Here is a 22,598-nt window from a genome sequence, read left to right as displayed (position 1 = left end):
GGGCCATAGGGAAGGAGACAGCCAGTTTCCAAGCGACTTTTGGCCTTAAGAATCAAACCATGAGAACTAAAGAACGACTTCAATTAAGGCAGCACATTGACAGTTTTTCTCTTCTTCATAAAAAGCAAGTCAATCTATTTTATATATTTGTTCGTCTGTGTATATGCCTTTATGCTGCGCCAGACGTTTTCAATTTTCAATTCATAGTGCGCCTTTCCAGGTTTTATCTCTCTGTTGCATTCAGATCAAAGAATTAATTCTTGATTCCTATTTCTGGGTGAATATTTGGATAGATTGGACTATTAACTTTGAAGAACCAAATTGGCTCAATTTAGTTTAGTTTCTTTTTCTATGTTTGGTTTTGGCATGGGCTTAACTTTTGAATAATACTTTGTGATGATGGCATATCTTGATTTTAAGTAAAATTATAAGAATATTTCCCATTAGAAACTCTTCAAATATGACATCTGTTCAAAAATATCTTAAGAGTTGAATCAATAATAGCAAGGGATACCATAGATCTTAGGTCCAAGGCCTAGATCTAACTTGGGAGGCAATATTAAGCCCAAATGAAATATGTGACTTGAAGGATTGAATCCGAACTTAGACTTGGACCTAAACTCGCATCACTTCTTATTAATATTTACTCATTTGTTTAAATTTAATTATTTTTGTAGTATAATCATAGTCATTCGTTAGATCATTCACATGGCATGATTGTGACATTCTCTATCTATATGAATATATGAATTTAAAACGTTAAGTACTTAATTAATTGTATCATTATCGCGTCGCTTTATTTTGAATCTTACGATTGATTATAGAGCACTGTCATTTGACAAAAGAAACAATTGTTAGACAAGATCAAAATTAAGTATAACCCAAAACATCTTAGAGTTAAAAACCCTAACCAAGAACACAACCCTCAAGTGCTTCTGGTAATGATTGACCCTAAAACATCAACAATACTATTTAATCCAAAAATTCAAACCAACCATTAGGGTCCTTTATTATCTTCATGCATCCAATTGATATATTAGGGTTTAGGTCTAAACCCTGAGGGAATATGAAGCCAACTCACATCAATTATTTTATGCAAGAATCTCTTAAATTTTATGTTACCTGCCTAACCTGACAATTTGTTAACATTTCACAGATAAATTGTTGGGTATAAATTTGTTACACTTTAGGCTTTCAAATAAGTTACATAATTTTGTTGCATGTACATTCTTGACTTTCTTTTTCAATAATTTACTGTTATTATATTTTGCTAGAATCAAGATCTAACCCCAATTACATTCAATTTTGATTGAGTTAAGTCGATTCAATTAAATTTTACCTAATGATTAAATTGATTGGGTTTATAACCCAGAACCAGCCCAACCATAATCACCCTTATTAGATAAACTTATAAATATGTGTTTTAATTCTCATTAATTAATACACAATAACCTATATGTACTCACCTAAGGATAAATTTAAACATTTTTCACAGAATATACTATTAATCCCTCACTTAATCTTCCGCAATATTTGTAAAGACCATGTTATTAAAATTATATATGTAACACTTGTCCAAGCTTGATCAAAGGAATCATATAATTGACACCATTAATTGACTAATGCCCTAAAAGTAACATCTTATACCAAAAAATATTACTAAAATAATGAGACTAACAATTGTACAACTAGAACCATTGACTAGTGATATATAATTTGTAGAACCATTAACAATTGTACAATTTTATATTTGCCTGAAAAATAATTAAGGCATTACCATCCATCCAACCCCCACCGGCCACCAGCACATGGGTTTTGACTTTTCACCAAGACATATACAAATAAACAATTATTTATGCTTTGTTTGTCTAACGCTAGGAAACAGTCGAAACTTAAGAAACGCATTATTCTCAAGTGAACTTGGAGGTGAAGAATCTAATTCCAATCCTCTTTCTAGATGAAAAAATAAGTAAAAAATTATTACTTGGAAACTTATGTTTTTACAATTTTTTTTTTTTAAAAAAATCGCTATTATGCTGATGATCTAGAGAAGGTAGAATAAGTGACCACAGAAATGGTAATTTAATGGAGTTATCAAAACTCATGATTTAGGGAGTGTTGGTTTAGAGTTTCATGAACTTTTAGTATTCTTGTTTTAAATTAATTATTATTATATGCGATGCCTATCGTTATTAATTGAGTTAATTTAAGAGTCATTATCGGAACTTAATATAACATAATAAGTCATTGATTATTAAACAGTCTCGTCAGGTTTAACCTCAATATGAAAAGAGAAAGTGGCCCATGACCATGACCAAACAATGCAAGCTTCGTCAAGATTATTAATATATATATATATATGAATGGGTGGGCATAGCATATTGGCAATTCAAATGTGCATACGCAAGCTATTATAGGTGCGGTAGCGTTGCTTATTTTCATTTGAACAAAGAAGGGGTAAAAGATAAAGAGGCAGGCAACCATTATAACACTTCATTGAAACGTGTATAGAGCAATTCATTAGGTTCTTGTCAAGTGAACCTGAGACCGGGAGGTTAGGTAGATTTAAAAGTAACCAACGGCGAGCCCATGGATCACAAGATGATGGCCATTTAAGCAGTTTTCTAAAGGAAAATATGAAACCGGCTACTGCCGTCGGTGACCGAAATTAACCCCGATACGCGGCGAATCTTCGCCGGCGACTTTTGACCCCCCTCGTTGGTCTCCATCGCTCCACCTAGCCGAAACACTAAAATTAGTAAATTTAACATTACCACCGTCTAGAACTTTTCCAGATTGTTCTCTTTCCTTCCAAGGAATTTATTCTTTTAGAATATATATATATATATAATATGGAATTATTTAATTATTATCTCTCTATTTAAACTTATAAATTTTAAAGAGATTAACCCTTAATCTCAAATTTGTACAATGATATTTTTAATCTGTTTGCTAGGAAATCAATTTTGATATCACTTGTTGGCCATCAAATTGATATCATTTGATCTAAAATAAAATAATTAATTTTACATGCAAGTTAAATAAAATTACTTTTAATTGAGCTAATTTTGACTTAATTGTTATAATTGAAAAGATTAAACAAAATTACAAATTCAAGAAAATGATTGGATTATTTTCACACAGTTAGCCCTTCAACGAAAATTAACTATATATAAATAGCAATTTTATACAAAAGATGGTACTTATTAACAAAAATACATTGTAAAGGAATTTAATCATCAAAGTAGTTCATGATTATTGAAAAAAAAATCATTTTTATATCTCATCGGGTAAATTACTAGAAATTATCATCTTTAACTGTATATTCAACTTTGGGTAAAAAATATTATCTTTAAAGTGCATATTCAACCTTGAGTAAAAATGTTAATATTTTTAATAGTCAAACTAAACTTTTTTTTTTTAAATTTTAATTGTGAAGTAACATTACACTCAACGTCCAAAACCCTAATTAAATAGTGAAATGAGAATATATTCATGAGGTGGGAAGACTATCCATCTAAAATAGAATAGATGTGCTTTGAGAGAACTTTTCGACCATTGAAATAAGTAAAATTTTTATGTTATTTATGTTAAAATAACATAATATTTGTCCAATGGTGATAAAATGAATGAAAGAGAAGGTAAGTCCCATCCCCTTTTATGTTATGGGCAAGAGAACAAAACCCTCCGAACAAGAAAGGAAGACTGATTTATTGGCTCACAATAGCATTAATTGCGGCGTAAGCAATGGATGAGATCAAGGCTTTTGAGAGCGAATAGCTTTTGGGGGGTATGGTCTGAATCTGAACAAGCGGTCCCCAAGAGGTACATACCAACCCACCACCAGGCACGATAACATAGACCCTGCAATCTGGAATCTGATTCTTGCAGCAGCCAATAAGGAGAAGCTTGATTTTTCATTATACATAAAATTGTATTAAGTAAATTCAAAGTAACATAATTTGAAATAATATTACAAAAAAAATATTAATTAAAAGATTAAGATAAATTCTATCTCGACCTCCTATAGTTGGTGTTAAATTTTTTTATTTTTTTTTCCTTCTATTAGGCTTAAGAACTCAAACGAGATTGTTTTTTATGTTAATTTCGAACTATCGAAAACGAAAGTAAGTGTTCCTTTCAACCCAAAGAGATGGTCGGATGTGAATTTACAACGACAGGGAATGGACTTTGGAGATTGACATGGCATGGAGTGATTGACACCTACAAAGCACTCAAACGCTCAAGTAAATAAGAGATTAAAGTGACAGAATATCAATAAATTCGAAAAGAACATCTCTTGATTCTTGATAGAGCAAGTTTATATAAAAAGATGAGAGCTCCTCATACATGCATGTTTGCATCGAGTATTACAGGATGATGGGACTGGATATCCAACGCCGACAAAGCTCCTTGACAGTGGCATGGTCTCAAAGAGATCTTCATTAAATATGAATGAAATCTGTCATTAATGAAGATGTGATACTCATCATCTTCATTAATGGAGATGGAATCTAGAGTGGACGTTGGAGTATTCAACTTGCAGTGATAATAATAGCTATTGCAGATTAAAGTTGGGCTGAGATTGGGTCGTGGGCTGGGCGATCTTTGGGCTTTCTAAACTAGTTAGACCTAGTTTGGCCAATACAATTCAGAAAATAAATGGCGGGGTTCAAAGATGTTAAAAGTAAAATTATATGGAACTAATGATTTAATCGAAGAGTTTGTTTTTGTCTAAAAAAAAAAGATTATATATAAAGGCATGAAATATGAAAAATATACCACATGGGTATTTGAGAAAATGACTTGGTGCAATTTAATAAATTACAACTTATATCCCGGTATCAAATTAAAACTGTAGAAAATTTCTTTAAAAAAGACCCAAATCATAATAAATTTATGTGCAATATTTATTGTGTCTTTTTAAGGAAGATTGGAATATGGGATCATCTCATCTGAATACCCAGCAATATGGGCCAAGATGGGCCGAGCGACCCAGCTCGCTAGACTTGGGCTTTGTAGGCCCGTTTACTCTGGGTTTACAAATGAGCCCATTGTCCTCCTTCTATTCTGTTATTTGCATTTTATAATTTATATATGGATATTTCTTAAATTAATATGATATGATGTGTCAAATTGCATCATGATGATGATGATGAAGTATTTATGGGATACAAAATTTTATAGTTACTAAATTAATTATTGTATATATTTTAATTCTGCCGCACTATAGAACAATCAGTAAGAATTTATTGCAAAATCTATTTGTTGTAACAAAGAAAGTGGGTTTAAGTCCAAAACAGCGAGAAGACCAAACAAGAGGCCTTGAAAATTTTTCAAATAAAGTACTTCTTGGGAGATCCTTTGAAATTTTTGCCAAATAAACACGAAAGAGGCAAAGTTCCTCTACTCGTCAGTTTAAATAGGGAGTAATTTCTTCAATTAAGGTATTCTAAAATTTCTATACAATCTATTTGAATGTTTTCTTATTTTTCAACTAAGACAAATTAAAACATTGAAGTTTCCAAAAGAAAGACACTTTGTGACTCTCACTATTTTTTTATTTTATAGGTCTCTCAAAAATTAAAAGTTTAAGATGAACACTCTTTTATAATTATAAATTTATTATTATATTTTGATAATATTATTATTGTGCGTTTGTCTTCTAAATTTTTAATTCTCTTTTCGTTTGGTATATAAAAATAAGCTTAAAATGTTTAAATTCATAATTTTATATTTATTATTATTATATTATTGTTTAGGCATGTGACAAATCGAGAATCCTCTTTTCTGATTGGAAGAGGGGAAATTGGATTCAAAACAAGTGGTGCGTCGCCATCGGCGACCACTTTGTTGGGGGGAATTGCCAGAGCAGCACGCAACCACTCTTTTTCTTTCAGGAGTGAGAATTCATCTTGATTTTGGTTTTGAAGTTTAAACCCAACAAACAAACAAAGATGCTATGCTATGCTTGCTGGTCGCATACGCAGCCACGCCTCTTAACAAACCATTTGGTCCTTTTCTCGCAATTTGCAGCCGTCTCTCGTAGGCTTGTTAATTAACCATACCTCCCTCCCAACTCGACTCCTGTTATATCTTATTATTTATAAAATTTAAAATTTATTTATAATATATCCCAACTAGATTCCTTATAATTAAATGGGCAAATACACCCCCCCCCCAAAAAAAAAAAATAATAATAATAATAATAAATAAAAACTCAATTTCTTTTTTGTGAAATTATAAATTTATCCAAATATTTTAATTTTAATAATTTTATCCCAATTGTCTTTAACATTTAAAATTAATTTAAGAAACATGTGTTATTGCTGATGTGATACATAATTTATTATAAAAAATATAAGTGAGACCTACATGTATATATATAAAAAAAAATAAAAAAAATAACCTCCAACTAGTAAAGGAAGAATTTGCTGGGGTATTACTCTTTGAGCCCTCAAGTCCCGTATTCGAGCCCTGTCTAGGAAATAATTCAATAAATAAGGAGTGACCTTAAAAAATAAAAAATGCTTGTCGTCTTCACGTTTGCGATTATACTAAGGGTTAAAATCTGTTTGTTAGATCATCTGATTTACCTCTCCTACTAGAATCGTGAGATCGAGCGCAGCTGGGGCACGAGTAATAGCACGTAATTTAAAATAATAATAATAATAAAATTATACATGTGAGTCTCACTCGTATGTGTATATGTGATTTTTATTCATATTTTTTTATGATAGATGACTTATCACATCAATAATAACACAAACCTCCAAAATTGATTTTAAGTATCGAATAAAATTATACTCAATTGAACTAATTGAGATATAATTATTAAAATTAAAATGTTTGAATAAATTTATAAATTTGAGAAAATGTTTAGATTTTTTTTTTTTTTGCTATTTTTTCTGATTAAATTTATTAAACATTAATTAAAAATCTAATTAATGTCTAATAAATTTTAATAATTAATAATATTTTTAAATTTTAATATTTATTTTGTAGACTAGACATAAATTAGGAGGGCTGCCGTGTTGCAGACTGCAGAGTCCTGAGATGAACCGGGACACTTTGGGCAACGGGGCACCCCCTCTACCTCTAGAATTAAATATTATGTGTATCTTCATATATTACGTCACCCAGCCAGATTCCTGGATCGCCCCCCCCGTTATATAAATAAAGGAAACCTTCGAGGGTATCTCGTTCGCAATAATATTGCTTCAATCCGCATCTATAACTGTGGATATAGATGCTTAGAGATAGATAAAGAGAGAATACAGAGAAGGATCGTTGAATCCTGGTGATGGGAACCCTGGAGGAAGAGAGATTGGAGGAGAGGCTACTGTTGGAGGGTGGGATTCCACTGGTACCCTTCTATCCTCTTTGACCCCATCTTTATTTACCTTCTTCATCTGCGTTTGTATTTCCTATTATTATCTAGATCTGTGATTCTGAGTTTAAATTCTAGATTTGAATTTCTAACTTTGTTCGATGTTTCATTTGATTGAGGACGGTTTTGATGTTAGGCTTGAGTTGTGTTCTAATTGAATATTAGGTTAATCGATTGATTCGGCGTCGAACTGCAGTTCAGCCCTGGTTAGATTGGATTGATCCTATCTGAAGTACTTTTTTGTCTTTGTTTTCTTCCTTCTCTTTTGGGTCGGAAATGTTGGATTTGAATCCGCTCTGTTGTGACATGTGAGTCTGCAGATAGGAATTGGGGGAGAAATTTATGGAATATATAAAGGCAGAAGGAGTTTAAATTTTCTGAGGCTGGCAATATGGGAAGCCTCTTCTTTTGATCTTTAACTCTCCATGGGTAAACCCTTCTACATGACCCCGTGCGTTCTATTTCCTCGCTCGCTCTCTCTTGGAGAGGCGTTCTGATGGTACCCTTGGAAACAGTACCTCTATTCATTTTTGGTGGTTCCCTAGCCGTTCCTTTGGTTTTAGTGTGTTTGTGATACTCAGTAACATTCTTTGCAAATCTTAACCAATTGCTGGTAGTTGCTAGCTACAGTATTAGCAAATTAAGAGTTATTCTACCTGGACTGTAATTTATAGCACATAGGCACCAGACGTAATATTTGCACTCACAAGCAAATGCAAGCATTTGGCAGCCGGACTTCTAATGCAACATTTATTTTCTAAGATGTTTCTGTTTTTTGCCTTATATTTGCCTTCAGGGTGAAAGTAATGGACTGTACACCGGAGATGGTTCTGTTGACCTTAAGGGACAGCCAGCGCTGAAGAGCAATACAGGAAATTGGAGAGCTTGCCCCTTTATTCTCGGTAATTACTGGTTGATAATTTTTCATGTTTATTTGTATTTATCAAAAAAGTATCATCTAAATTAAACAATTCATTATTAATTTAATGTTATTCCATTTTGTTCTTCTAATATCTTTGGATTAAAAACAGGCACTGAATGCTGCGAACGTTTGGCTTACTATGGGATTGCTACAAATCTTGTCACCTATCTTACCACAAAATTACATGAAGGAAATGTCTCTGCTGCAAGAAATGTTTCCACTTGGTCGGGAACTTGCTACCTAACCCCCCTTATTGGAGCTATCTTGGCAGATGCATACTGGGGAAGATACTGGACCATCGCTGCCTTCTCCACTATTTATTTTATTGTAAGTATGCATTGGGCTGTACCTGTGCTCAAAACTCATCATAAGGAGTTGGAAATTATGCATGGATGGCCATAGTGTTTTTTTTACCTTGCTTTGGTTTTTCTTCCTATTGAACATGTGCACGTTATTTCTTCATTTTTGGTACAAATGATCATGTTCCTTCCAATTGTGCATCTACTGTTCTACATTAGAAGTCGGAATTATGCTGCTGTCCTACTGTAGGGGAATAATTCATGCTAGAGATGTGAGACTTTGTATTTTGTTGGCAGTTACAAGTGATCATGGGGAAAAGTTTTGGCTTTCTATTATCTTGGAAAACAATTCGTTTTGATAAGCTTTTTGCCTATTTTTTTTTTCTTTAGCATTCATCAAGGCTATGTTGAAATTCAAAAAGATTTTGATTGCTAACTCCTACCTAGAAGACAATAGTTTCTATTGGTTTCAAGAAATTTTTATTCCTTTATTAGTTCAATAAGAAAGGTATATTTTTAAAACCTTTAGCCTTAGGTATTTTCCAGGCATATCCCTTACAGTGTTTATCCTTTTGTGTTATTTCAGCAAGAAAGGTATGATTTTTAAAGTCTTTTAATCCTAGGCACGTCTCTTGCTTTGTTGAAGGATTTATCTGGCAACTAACCAAACGATATGGCAAAATTAGAAGAATCAATATATATAACTTTAAAGCCCAGTATGCATAGATACACACACACATATATAGAAGCACTAGGAGGACAAATAAAAGAGTTATCTGGATGTTATATTAAAGTCCTGGCACAAGTTGAAGAAATTGGAGAGAATCATATGTGATGTTGAAGAAATTGGAGAAAATCATATGTGATGAGCCTGTTTGTTAGGCTGTAATTGGTTCATTCAGAATATATAGCCCTTCTTTTTTACCTTGTTTTCTTTCTTTATTTTTCTTTTGGTAACTTGTCACTCATTGTGTTCTATTACATGTATTTCTAGTATTTGTATGGAAGCAGGAATTAAGAAAATGGGAGGTCTTCAATGCATGAGGCTTTTTGCTTTGTGAAGGGAGGGGGAGGGCTATATTGCACGGCCTTCCCTTTGCCTCTTGAAACACGAAGTAATGAAAAAAGGATAATTACAAAAGCATGCTTGAGGTTTTTCATAATATTCACTTTTCATTAAACTTCATGTTAGCTTTACAAAAAAAATCCTAAGCAATTTTTGACCTAACAGAAACCTATCTAATGTCCAAATCTTCATAGAGGAAAATTTCACAAAAATAGTCAATACACTTCCCAAGAGTAGATAAAAGTGTTGGTAAAGTTGCTAGTCCAAAGAAAGTCATATGAGGGGTTTTAGGTATCTAAATTATCCCTTTAAATGATTTTTTTAAAGGGATAGTTTGACTGTTTGATACCTAAAACCCTTTAAATATTTTTTCTTTTATGGACTTGCAACTTTACCAACACTTTTATCTACCTTTAGGAAGTGTATTGAGTATTTTTGTAGAATTTTCTTTCATAAAGATTTAGACTTTAGCTAGGTTTTTGTTTAAAAATGGTTTAGGTAGGCTTCTGTAAGGTTAACAGAGTTTAATTTGAAGTGAATATTATGGCAAACCTTAGGTATGTTTTTGTCCATGAGAGTAACTTTTTTTGCCTATGGTATTTTTAGCATTTCTGAGTTGGGTATTTCACTTAGACTATTCTTTCCGACTTAAGTCAAATGCATGCCCATTCTGGTTCTGGCTTTTGGTCCAGTTTAGATGCATCCTGATTGGGCATGTTAATCGAGAGTTCTAGGTATTATATTTGGTTTCCAATCTGTTCCCTCTTCTCTTGTTTGTAGGAATGGCTTTTATCCTCATCCCTAACATTTTAAAATTTTTGATTTGGTTTAGGGGATGTGCACATTGACCCTGTCAGCAACGGTTTCTGCACTTAAACCTGCTGAATGTGTTGACTCCATATGCCCTTCTGCCACTCCTGCTCAGTATATGATATTCTTTTCTGGGCTGTATCTGATTGCACTCGGAACTGGTGGGATCAAACCATGTGTTTCTTCCTTTGGGGCGGATCAGTTTGATGATACCGATACTAAAGAGAGGGTAAAGAAGGGCTCATTCTTTAATTGGTTTTATTTTTCTATCAATTTAGGTGCTCTTGTATCGAGTAGTTTAATTGTGTGGATTCAAGATGATGTTGGGTGGGGCCTAGGTTTTGGCATCCCTGCATTGTTTATGGGCATCGCTATTGTAAGTTTCTTTTCAGGCACTCCTTTGTATAGATTTCAGAAACCAGGGGGAAGCCCTCTTACAAGAGTGTGCCAAGTTTTGGTTGCATCATTCCACAAGTGGAATGTGGAAGTGCCTGGAGACAGCAGTCTCCTGTATGAAACGCCAGACAAGACCTCATCCATTAAGGGAAGCAGGAAACTGGACCATACAGATGAACTGAAGTAATTTTTCCTCTTGTTCTCTTTTTGAACAACTTGAATCAAAACCATAAGCTTAATTAGTTATCAGCTTTTTCTTTCGCCAACTAGTGATTATTGCCTTTGACAATTGATTTCTGCCTCACAAGTATTTCATAGTTGATATGTTTTGGATATTTCACACAAGCGAGATATGTTTTTGTAGTTTTCTTGGTATATACTATTTACTTTAGGAAATGGGACCACCCAGCATGATTATATTCCTGCACCTCTAGTGATGAAAGTATATGATGCTTTAGTAGGCTTCTTGAATTAATCATGTATTATAATGTAAGAAAAGCTTACCATGTGGGCTTCCTCGCAATATTCTCATAGTGTCTGTATAGGCAATGATTTGGCTTTAATACTCTGCTTGATAGATTAACGGTTCTTCTGAGTACATTCAGAAGGGTTTCATTTTAGTTCTTGTATGACCTATCTCTGTCAAATTTTTGTTTCCAAGTTGACCAAAATTGAACAATAAGATGAAAACCTGAATATTCCCCCTAGGTTGGTTTAAGGACTTCTCAACTGCAGTGTGAGTTTTGGTGTTCATAGTCATAGAGCTTTATTTATTCATTTGTCATTCCTGCATTATTTATTATCAAAGACTAAACTGAGCATGATCATTGTCTGATTTGAGATATGTAGTGTATGCTGACCTGGCTTGGCAGGGAGAATTACAGGAACCATACGCGTCATCTGTTCTATTTGCAAAATTGACCTCCATTTACATGTGATTTGAACTATCTTGAGTTCTTGTAATAATATCTCTTGAATTGATGACTTTTATCCTATAACAGACACCCTGTTTTTTATAGTTTTGGATGCTAAAAAGATTTCTCACATCTTGGTTTCTTGGCCTTTTAAGCAGCGTATTTTTGTAGAACCTTACTGAAACTAGTATTGCCTTATATAGGTGCCTAGACAAAGCTGCAGTAATTTTGGATGCTGAGAACCAGAATGGGGACTTCTCCAATCGCTGGAGGCTTTGCACTGTGACACAGGTGGAGGAACTGAAAATATTGATCCGGATGTTTCCAATTTGGGCCACTGGAATCGTCTTTGCTGCTGTTTATTCACAGATGGGTACAATGTTTATTGAGCAAGGGATGGTGATGGACCGAAAAATTGGCTCCTTCTCCCTTCCTGCGGCCTCTCTTTCAACGTTTGACGTGATCAGTGTGATATTCTGGGTGCCCGTCTACGACAAATTCATCGTACCCATTGCAAGAAAATTCACTGGCAAGGAGAGAGGCTTCTCAGAGTTAGAGAGGATGGGAATCGGCCTCTTCATCTCAATCATAAGCATGGCGGCTGCTGCTTTGGTGGAGATGAAGAGGTTGGCACTTGCCAAAGAATTCGGACTGGTTGATGAAGATGTTCCAGTGCCTCTTAGCATCATCTGGCAAATACCGCAGTATGCCTTGATTGGCGCTGCAGAAGTGTTCACATTCATCGGGCAGCTCCAGTTCTTCTATGACGAGTCGCCTGACGGCATGCGCAGCTTGTGTAGCGCACTATCCCTTCTGACGACTTCGCTGGGCAGTTACTTGAGCTCGTTGATTCTAACTGTAGTGACATCCATAACAACCGAGGGCGGGAAAGTTGGATGGATACCGGATAACCTGAACGAGGGTCATCTCGACTACTACTTCTGGCTTTTGGCGGGGCTGAGCTTCTTAAACATGGTGGCGTACGTCTTCTGTGCCAAAATCTATAAACAGAAAAGGGCTGCTTAGTTTCTTTTCTTCCATTGAAGGGTTCTGTTGCAGGTTGTGAATATGATTCGCCATGTCCTGCAATTTTTATATTTCCTTCCAAAAGCTCAAAGCTTAACAGCTGCCTGTAAATATATATATATATATATATAATGCAGGGATCTTGTACTCTGTTTACACTTGCTTGCAATAAAAAAACTTAAAAACATTCATCTTACTGGAATCAGACTTGAGTGTTACAGTGGGTTCATTGCTCTCTATTGTTTGAATTAGAAAACCGCACTTTTAAGTGATAAAAATCTAGTCTTTTTAACGCCCATAGATTTTTTTTTTTATCAAGTGAGTGTCTGTCTGGTTTTCCTTTCATCTTGGCTGTTTTGAGAAAATCACCTTTGTGAACAGTAGAAAAAGAACATGGGTTACTATTAGCAAGCATGTTAGTCAAAATTTCAATTTGAATATACCTTCTTTAACTTTTAACTAAAAAAATGAATAATTTAGGCATTTAAAAAGTGACATTCTTCATGTAAAATTATGTAATATAATTTATGGGTAAAAAATAAATCCATTTTTCATTTTCCAAATGTGCATTAATTCAATTGTGTTTCTCAAACTAGAGTTACGGTAGCTTAAAAGTTCATTTGAATTTATAAAATTATTTGTGGGTAAAAAATTAGAAAGATGAAAATCGTACCTACTTAAATAATTTTAAATATCTAATCAGCCTAAGATAACATGAATCAATCAAATAGTATATAACTAAGGATAGAACAATCAAAATAGAGTTTTGAATTAATACAAAATTATAGAATGATTTTTGTATGCAGAATCTATTTCATGTGTTAATAAATAATGGGCTCTTATTTAAACGAGAAGAGTATTGTGGTAATTTTAACAATTGGACAAACCATTTTGACATCAAATTTCAGATTCTATACCAATATTCAATCTTAAATCCTTATTCTCAAGTGACTATTCAATCAACTATGTTTCAATTTTTGACTAAAATTGAGGTTCTAGATTATCAAGTCATCTTCCAACCAAAACCCAATTGCCTCTTTGGCAAAGGTCCAACATATATAGTTATTGGCACCACCATCACCATGTCCAGTTTGCTCAAAACTAGTAAAATCCACTGAAATGGTTGAAAGAGAGTCTTATCTTTCTAATTAATGAGAATTTACTTTCTTTATGGCTCTAAGTATCACATTATTTATGTCTAATCTACGAAGAAAATTGTCATTACAAAATGCAGTCTCTTATGACGACAGCATCCCTGTCATTACAAACTGGGGGAACGAATTAGTTCGTTCCAGCCTTTACAGACGCACCTGAATCTCACCAGAGATTTGACGGGCAATCTCGACAAGATTTTGATTTTGACCATTAGATCTTCTGGTAGATCACTGCGGCAGGAGATCGTTGCTGGAATACCATCGGCCATTCTGCTCGGAACTAAGAAACGCACTAAAGAGCAGAAAGAGGAGGATTTGATTTGGTTTTCTTCCTGGCACTGGCAGAATCCAAAACCAGTTTGGTATACAAAGCGTAGCTAGGATTAGGAAGACTGTTCCATTCCACAGACGTCGGATGTCTGCTTGACTTGAAAATTTTGATTTATTCACTAAACAAAGTAAAGTAATCGTCAGTCATTTATAATAGTTTCTTCAAATGGACAAAAAAAAAATTTAAGTACTGAAACGTAGAATGCAAAATCAACACGTATTAAATGATCTGAATTAAGTACACCAAACCTAGCCAGGAAGGCTAACGCAGTCATGTCAACTTAAAAAATTGGATTATTAATTCTATAAACAAACTAGAAGATGATATTTGGGCCTGGTGGAGCTTTCGCCAGATCTTCAATTTGTCCACCCCGGCTCAAATTCTATTTTGGATTATAAACTAATCCCACTTAAAATAATGCAAGAGTTACACGGAAATAAGAAAAACAAAAGAAAAAAAGAACAAATTAAACTGATCATTCGTTTCTTTTCACATTCAATCAACGTCTTTGCTCATATATCTCATCTCTCATCAATTCAAACAAAAGAACCGAGTTTCCTGTCAATTGTCGTTATTTCGATCAATCTCAACCCTTCCTCTTTATTCTGACTGACAACTCGAGAATCACGATCGACAGACCCTTCCCTTTCTCCAACTAACAACTTGTGACCAACTCACAATTCTCCTTCCTCTTTACTCCTACCAACAATTCACAAGTTGTGACCAATCCATCATTCCCCTTTCTCTTTACTCTAATTGACAATCCGCAACCTATCTATTCTCTTCTGTCCACTTTGCTCTGACTGACATCTCACAATGTATCTATTGGTGAGTTAATAATTTAGCGGCCGCTGGTCATTGTGTTTTGCTATTTTGTTTTCACAAGTTTAATGGCACGTTTATTACACGCTTAATATTAATTAAATAATTAGATAGTTAATATATGTAAATTATAAAAATTAAATATTCAATAGATTAGATTTAAAATTAAGAGAAGCGATAGTCTTTTCCTATAATGTTTAGGGGGGAAAAAATGAATTTGGCAAGTCCTCTAAAGAAATTCAAACTTGGACCTCAAATTTAATAAATAATCTCCCCCATCCTATTGAAACTTGAAAGTTATATATATATATTTTAAGACAACATATTAAACATTTATCTATGAGGTCGGGAATGTTAAGATTCAATGGCTCTTTCTAGATTAATAAAATTTCAGCAGAATTTTCATTCTAAAATATTGTAGACGTCATCACCGACTCATCACGCTAGAATAATCCAACACTAACAACAAAGTGATGGAGGACAGCTAGATCTAGATGCTAACCATATAAGAATTAGTTGGAATGCTTAGGCCATTCTAGTGTATTCTACCAACTTACTTCACCGACTCACTAAGTCGGTTATTATAGGCTATTAAAAGCCATGTAGTGGAGAGTTGTGAGAGAGGGGGGGGCAGCAGAGTAGAATGGTGGGGCAGCAAGTTTGTGCGTGCAGTGTTGTGAAAAGTCGGTAGTGTGTGTGTGTTGTGGTGAGCGTGTAAGGACAAGTGTGTAGTAAAGGTGTGTGCGAGTACTTGTATCAAAGTTGTTGTACAAGTTAGTCTTGCGTAATAAATTTGTTATTAAGCCCACCGTATTTCCCCTTTCAACTCAACACGGAATTATATTTTTTACAAAGAAAACATATTCAGTTGGTGTGAAAATTATTTTTTAAAATATAAGTATTGCAATAAATTGTTACCAGGTAAAAGAAATACAGGCGATATATTTCCAGCGCAGGCATATAGGATGAGGGATCAGGGATGTGCAATCAAGCACTAGTTTCAAGATCTCTGAAGTACGGATGCTTGAGTGCCTCATGAGCTGTAATTCTGCTGCTTGGATTCATACACAGCATTTTCTGCAAACACAAATGGTTATTCATCAGGTGAATTGAACCATTGCAGACCATTATCCAATTAGATTTTTAAATTACTTTCAGTGTGGAATGTATTCCAGAACTGTAAGCTTAGTTCTAAACAAGTTCATGTTCTCTTCTTTGTTTCTTTGTTTTGTTTTTAAAAAATTGTCTTTCTTATTGACCCTGTTAAATATAATGAAGCGCAACTTACAGAAAGGAGATCTAATCCAGCAGGCTCTAGACCAGGGACAAAGTCGGCAAGATTTTTGGTATTCGAGTGGAACTGTTGGCAGAGGTAGAGCAGGGTGAGAACAGTACATGTTTTTTGAACTACAAGAGGAACACTAAAAGGAAAGCAAAAGTCAGCACAAAACCTGCAACTCAGTCGCGGTGGAAATGAAATCAGTCTGCGAAGTCACTCCAGGCCATGTTGCCTCGTTTGGGATTCCAAAGATGCTTCACATTAATTACAAGTAGTGTTGAATAGGGGACTTAATTCACAACATAAAGGCTTAAGCTTGTGCATGCAATGAGGGCTTGCACTACCTGAACATGTCCAGCATTGTGATAACTCCGCCACTTCCCGTGAAGAGAGGCTTCTGGGTTACCATCTCTGCAAATATACAGCCAGCAGACCATAGATCAATGGGGGTAGAGTATTTCAAATCGAGCAGCAGTTCCGGTGCCATGTATGGTAGAGTTCCCACCTGAGGAGAACTACTTTCCAAGTGTGAGAATTATAGACATGCAGCACAAAGATAGCAAGTGGAATCAAACCCATCTTAGATCTGGTAGAACTGTAGAAGATTTTCAAGGAAAACAAACTAGAACACATACAACTAGTTTTAAAGAACAAAAGGTACATGCATTCAAACAAAACATATAAATGGAAGATAAACTGAAGCATAGCAATAATCCTATAGATAATCCGATAAAAAGGCCACAAAAACAGAGGAGGATGCTCTTTTTCTGCACCAATAATTAGAAGTGTATTGTCTTTATTCACTAAAACAGTTCGATGTAAACAGAAAACTAAAGGAAATAGCAACCCAGCAGATGGTAAGAATAACATACATTGTGGGAATAACTCCTGAGAGGAACGCCAAATGCCCTGCCCAGCCCAAAGTCAGCAAGCTTCACTATTTTGTTATTCAGATCCACAAGCAAATTCTGAGGTTTAAGATCTCGATGCAAAATTTTGTGAGAATGGCAATAGCTTACTCCACTCAGAATCTGATACATAAAGCTCTGCAAAGAAATATTCAAGTCAATCAGAGCAATCTTATATATAAATCGGTGGTGTTATTTCAAATGATTCCCCTTATCTATCATTGCGCCACAGAATTGATCTCCTGGAAAACAACCAAATCTGCAAACTTAATCTCACTGTATATTCTTTTCCCTGATGATCGGAGTTACTTCCAAAAAATGAAACAAACATCAATCTATTCACATCAAGCACCAGGGACTTCAAGTGACTGAAAGTCTCACCTACCTTTATCGTACGCGGATCCTTTGCAACCTCTGGATGGGATTCCATGAATTGCCTTAGGTCTAGGTCTAGACGCTCGAAGACAAGATCGACATATTCCAAATTGGTCCGAATATCTAACAGCCTTTTCCAGAAATTCCATTTAAGAATCATTCAGGAACTTCATCAAATAATAAGAATATCATAGATCACAAGTAACTAAACATACAAAAGCAATTGGCACCGGATGGAAGAGGAGGAGCATAAGCTAACTCATGGACTTGCTTTTACATGGAATCACTATCATTAATTTCAAAAGGACATATTAGGTAAAAAGACAACCATTCCGATAATAGGACTGGATTTTAAGTACAAACCTATCAAGTTATGCATACATCACCTAGTAGAAAGGGGCATTATGAGAGAATTGTATGGATATCCCTTGTCGAGAGCATGTTTAATCATTAGTGATTCTACAATGCTGAAGAATGTAGAGAAAATTCGGTAGTCAATGATTAATAAAATTCTTACGGAAACAAAGATGAGAAAAGAAAAGGGAAACATCGTTAGTCAATGATTAATGAAATTCTTATGGAAACAAATATGAGAAAAGAAAAGGGAAACAGAATCTTGTTCTAAAACAATTCTATATAGATTCAACACTCAACATGGAATCGTTGTGTTCTGCACAAGATTACAAAGAAGATTGCCATCATTATGGATTTTAGCAGCATTAGAAGAAAGATTTCCATTACTGTCAATGGAAAGTAGCATTTAACTCCCGGAAATATAATTAAAAATTATGCTCATTTGAAAACTAAGTAAATGATTGACTACGATAAATGATGATGCCACCCGTTTTCTCGTCATCCCATTTTGGTCAGACACCTTCATATCAAATACGTGTTATTTTCCAATTCTATAATCCATAATCCATTTTCATCTTGTACTTTGTGGACATAGTAATGTTTATATATTTAAAAGTTAAACTTGATTGACACTTTTGGGTAAAGCATTTGAATTATTATAAAATGAAACTTTAATCATGCAATGGCCTAAAGAAAAGAATTTATCATGACTCAATCCCACATTTGTACCCGAAGTCAAAGAAAGAGAGTTTTGTTAACTAATCACCTGACTATGTTAATGTGATCCAGTTCCTTCAAAAGTGAAACTTCTCTTATCACTGAGCTAGGCACTCCATGCTCATCTCGAATAAAAATTCTCTTCAAAGCTAGAGTCTTAGTGGTCAAGGAATCACGGCATTTATAGACCATGCCAAAGGCACCTTCCCCAATATTCTCCATCAGCTCATACTGCAACGACCGCAAACATGAGTAGGGGAAGTGGATAAAAATGAATAAGCATATAGCACCAACACAAGGAGAGAACTCTACCTTATCATCCATTTGATCAGATCAGACAGCCCCAACTCTTAGTAGAAAATAATAGTTGCTGAGATTTTAGACATAAAGGCAATTCTCAGTAACGAGCTCAATTAGCTAGGCAGAATGGAAAAATGAACAGTCAAGCCTTCATCCCAGTAGGTGGGATAGGCTGCATGAATTCTAGCTAGCTGATTCACAAACAAGAACATGCCAAGGCAGAATAGAAAAGTGAACATCAATGTAAAGATAAAAAAAAAAAAAGAGGAAAAAAGGCCGCAATGTATTTATACTCATCATTGATAACATAAACCCAGGGCTACCAAATTCACACCCTCAAGGCAGTAAGGAAACTAAAATATCATGAAGCAATTCTTTTCTTTCCAGTAAGTACTTATGAAGCAAATTTTGACAAGGAATATGAGTGTAATTTTTGAAAATCAAGGAATGACTTATATACTTGGGCCTGACTATGATTTACTCAATATTATATTTTGCCTTAAATGTATGCAACAGAGGAGCATTCTAAAATACATGATTCTTATAGCCCCTAAGGACAGAAGAAAACTCAAACTATTTCAGTTGGTTTCTTAATCCTTGTTGGCAGCTTCAACTCTTTGGACAAGATTTCTATCTGCAAATGGTTTGCCTGTCCAGTCCACAGAAAAAGTACCCTGTTGAGCAGAGTCAACAGAGTTTCACCTTGTAAGTGTGTTAGACCCTTGATTATCTTCAATGATACAAGTTAATTTTCTAGTGTTGAATATAGAACCATATATATATATATATAGTAGAGCATGCAGAATTCAAGACAAATCATATCATCGTATTTAAGAAAGACAAAAACAGAGAGAAAGCTACACATGCGTCACTTACACTAAATGAAATTCAACACTCTCTCAATCACTTTTTTTTTCCCTCTTATTTAGCATCTGCCCAAAAGTGAAACTCCTGCATTCCTAGTACTAGAAAAGTTTAGTTAGACGACACAATTTCCTTGAATAATCTTATTAAATCATTGTAGCAACTGATAGGCCTATTTCAACCCTTATACTTCTACCAATTAAACAATATACGTACAAAACTAAAGTCCAATTAATTTTTTAGAAGCCATAAAAAGAATCAATATGGGTTTCAATTTGTGTGTATCAAAAGGGTTGATGAGCTCATTGAAAAGGCATCAAATCTCACGTCTGATTAATTTCAAGGTATCAATCCTTGAAAATTCCTTCTTTGCAATATTTCTCTTTCTTTTCTTGTATGTGAAAAGAATTTCTTTTCTTTTAGGCAGCCTCCTTGCACAAAGGGGATGGCTTCCAAGCCATCCCCCATTATTCCCATTGACTCCTTTCTTCTTCTTTTTTTAATGTGTATAGAGATACATTTATTTTACATTTTGCTTTTAAAATTTTCATAATATTAAACCTTAGGAGCATTTACACTATTATCTCAAATGTTAATGATCATTTCTATAATTATGGTAAACTTTAGAGGTACCACGTGTCAAATCTTCAAATCTGACAAGAGGGTTGTTTAGGAAGAATTGGGAATTAGAGGGAATTTGGAGGGAGAATTCAGATGAAAAGGGAGAGAAACAGTAGACAGAGGGAGAAAGAAAGAGAAATAACAGAAAATGATTCAATTCATTTCTCAACATGTGTCCTCCCTATAGCTATGGCTTATTTATAGCATAGCAATACATCTATCCAGAATACACAATCAGGTAAAACACAACCACTATAACAATTAAGTACAATCAACAAGCATAAGAGAAAAAAAAATTACGTCCCTGTCCCTAGGAATGTAACACCACGTAAAATTTTTCTTATTTAATACACTGAAACGGAATTGGGGCGGGGCTGCACAAATTGGATTTGGAGCATTGGCAATTTAGGAAAAGCAAACTAGGACAGATTCAGTTTCAGTGTCAACAGAATGTTTATGAGACACTCAGAAACACAATAGCAGATTGATGAGTCGAGATTTAGCTATGAATTAATTTTTCATGTCAAAAGCCTGCTTCTAAGTCTGAACATTCCTATTATACGTGTCTCCAAAAACTACTATAAAAGCAACACAGCATTTTTGATAGAACATATAAGAAAAGCAACTAACTGATAGGGTTTCCTTAGTTTTGTGCGCAAAATCTATAGATGGCAAAAACAGAGCACAGGATTTTTACAGAGTCAATGATGATCGCTATGACTAAGAATATTATACTCCAGGAATCAGCACTTCAACCGCCAATCAATAATCAATCAATCAATCAATCGTTCAATCATACGCACAAAACTAGTTCGCAATCTTTTTCAAAGAAGAGATGATAAACCAACTAAATTCAATTGAAGATGTTATGCTCTAGAATCAACAATTCAACCGCCAAACAATAAACCGATCAATTATTCAATCACACGCACAGAACTAATTCAAAATCTTTTATAAAGAAGAGATGATAAACTAACTAAATTCAACTGAAGAATACAGTTTCGAATATGCAGTCGCATACAGGTACATGCATAGGCCCTGTATGAGAGAGAGAGAGAGAGAGAGAGAGAGAGAGGATTTCTCATTCCCTCCCGAAAATTCGGAGATGACTACAATTTGTTGCGTCGAAGGCCGATGGCTCATAGCTGTCATATTAATGGATACACTGAAATGGAGTTTGGGCTGGGCTGCACAATTCATAGCATCAAGGCCCAATACTTGGCCCAAAATTTCTATTTTCTAGTTTGTATAAAGAATCAAGAAAATTTTTTGAGTTACACATCTGGATTAACTTTTCATGCGGTTTAGTATTAGTCCCTCGTTAAGAAAAAAAAAAAATCAGAAAATTAAAAATTTTGAAATTTAATTTTTTAAGGATAATGACCAAAAAAATATTAAATTTTAATTGACTTAAAAGATTGCTTAATTGACTTTGTGTTCTTTGGCTTGGTTGGACTTATCACCATAAAATTGGTAAAATTGGTATTTGGATTAGGATTCCGTAAATATCACTACTAATTTAGTCTTACTAGTCTAATCTAGGCTTGTTTGGCTTTGGTTGGACTTATCGCCATAAAATTAGTTTTGTGCTTGATAGGAATTCATTAAATATCACCACTCTTACTAGGATTTACATATCTAACTAGTTTTATTTTTGGTATATTCAACTATATAAAGGTGTTTTTGCATTCTACATCTAAAAGGAAAAAGTAAGAAAATCAAACCCTTTTACATCCTTTTCGTGGGTCTCTTTGAGAAAATTGAATGTTACTCAAATTAATAAAAAACTTAAATTGTGCTCTCACAATAACACGAGTATGAATATAATAAATAAAGAAAAATGAGACATCCCAACAATGTTTCATCCTAGAGAGACAAATAAGGTCATGCAACAATGCAAGTTATCAAAAAATGTGATGATCGAAAATTTATCGAGATTGATTGTGAAGTCTTTAATGTAATTTAGGTGCTTGTGTAAATATTGGTGCAAACCAACTCTTTTTCGTACTATTATCGGTACTTACTTCAACGAAAACAAAATTAAGAAAAA

At 34.3% G+C, this 22,598-nt stretch overlaps 2 protein-coding genes across 7 annotated transcripts; one reads left to right on the top strand and one right to left on the bottom strand.

Annotated features, from left to right (window-relative positions):
* Window positions 1-7,181: 7,181 nt before the first annotated feature.
* On the top strand, window positions 7,182-13,019 carry LOC127810178 (protein NRT1/ PTR FAMILY 8.3-like). The gene is made up of 5 exons (XM_052349500.1): window positions 7,182-7,366; window positions 8,187-8,292; window positions 8,422-8,639; window positions 10,510-11,066; window positions 12,001-13,019. Exons 1-5 carry the CDS (start codon window positions 7,304-7,306, stop codon window positions 12,821-12,823), a joined length of 1,767 nt encoding a protein of 588 aa, XP_052205460.1. The 5' UTR covers window positions 7,182-7,303; the 3' UTR covers window positions 12,824-13,019.
* A 907-nt stretch (window positions 13,020-13,926) lies between these two features.
* On the bottom strand, window positions 13,927-21,676 carry LOC127810346 (cell division control protein 2 homolog). 6 transcript variants are annotated; one of them, XR_008025409.1, is made up of 11 exons: window positions 21,526-21,676; window positions 19,076-19,133; window positions 18,813-18,994; window positions 18,079-18,159; window positions 17,703-17,823; window positions 17,282-17,455; window positions 16,754-16,914; window positions 16,582-16,663; window positions 16,419-16,490; window positions 16,049-16,207; window positions 13,927-14,426 (listed from the first exon to the last, which is right to left on the bottom strand). XR_008025409.1 is itself a non-coding variant. In XM_052349776.1 (9 exons), exons 1-9 carry the CDS (start codon window positions 19,085-19,087, stop codon window positions 16,118-16,120), a joined length of 975 nt encoding a protein of 324 aa, XP_052205736.1. In that variant the 5' UTR covers window positions 19,088-19,932; the 3' UTR covers window positions 15,775-16,117. The 6 variants fall into 6 exon arrangements, 1 of the variants encoding a protein (XP_052205736.1); XR_008025410.1 differs by having other exon boundaries at window positions 21,570-21,666; XR_008025412.1 differs by having other exon boundaries at window positions 21,546-21,660.
* Between the last annotated feature and the right edge of the window lie 922 nt (window positions 21,677-22,598).

Source organism: Diospyros lotus, chromosome 9 (assembly GCF_014633365.1).
Source record: "Diospyros lotus cultivar Yz01 chromosome 9, ASM1463336v1, whole genome shotgun sequence".
Taxonomy (NCBI): Eukaryota; Viridiplantae; Streptophyta; class Magnoliopsida; order Ericales; family Ebenaceae; genus Diospyros; species Diospyros lotus.
The sequence above is the reverse complement of the archived record's forward strand: the minus strand, read 5'-3'. Positions and strand labels throughout refer to the sequence as shown.

What these genes read in the sequence shown, in the direction of transcription:
- LOC127810178 (XM_052349500.1), top strand. Translation starts at nt 7,304, where the DNA reads ATGGGAACCCTGGAGGAAGAGAGATTGGAGGAGAGGCTACTGTTGGAG. An exon ending in TGGAGGGTGGGATTCCACTG is followed by an intron (nt 7,367 to 8,186) that starts GTACCCTTCTAT and finishes ATTTGCCTTCAG; the next exon opens with GGTGAAAGTAATGGACTGTA. An exon ending in AGCTTGCCCCTTTATTCTCG is followed by an intron (nt 8,293 to 8,421) that starts GTAATTACTGGT and finishes GATTAAAAACAG; the next exon opens with GCACTGAATGCTGCGAACGT.
- LOC127810346 (XM_052349776.1), bottom strand. An exon ending in ATAATGCCCCTTTCTACTAG is followed by an intron (nt 17,824 to 18,078) that starts GTGATGTATGCA and finishes TTTCTGGAAAAG; the next exon opens with GCTGTTAGATATTCGGACCA. An exon ending in ACAATGCTGGACATGTTCAG is followed by an intron (nt 16,664 to 16,753) that starts GTAGTGCAAGCC and finishes ATTAATGTGAAG; the next exon opens with CATCTTTGGAATCCCAAACG.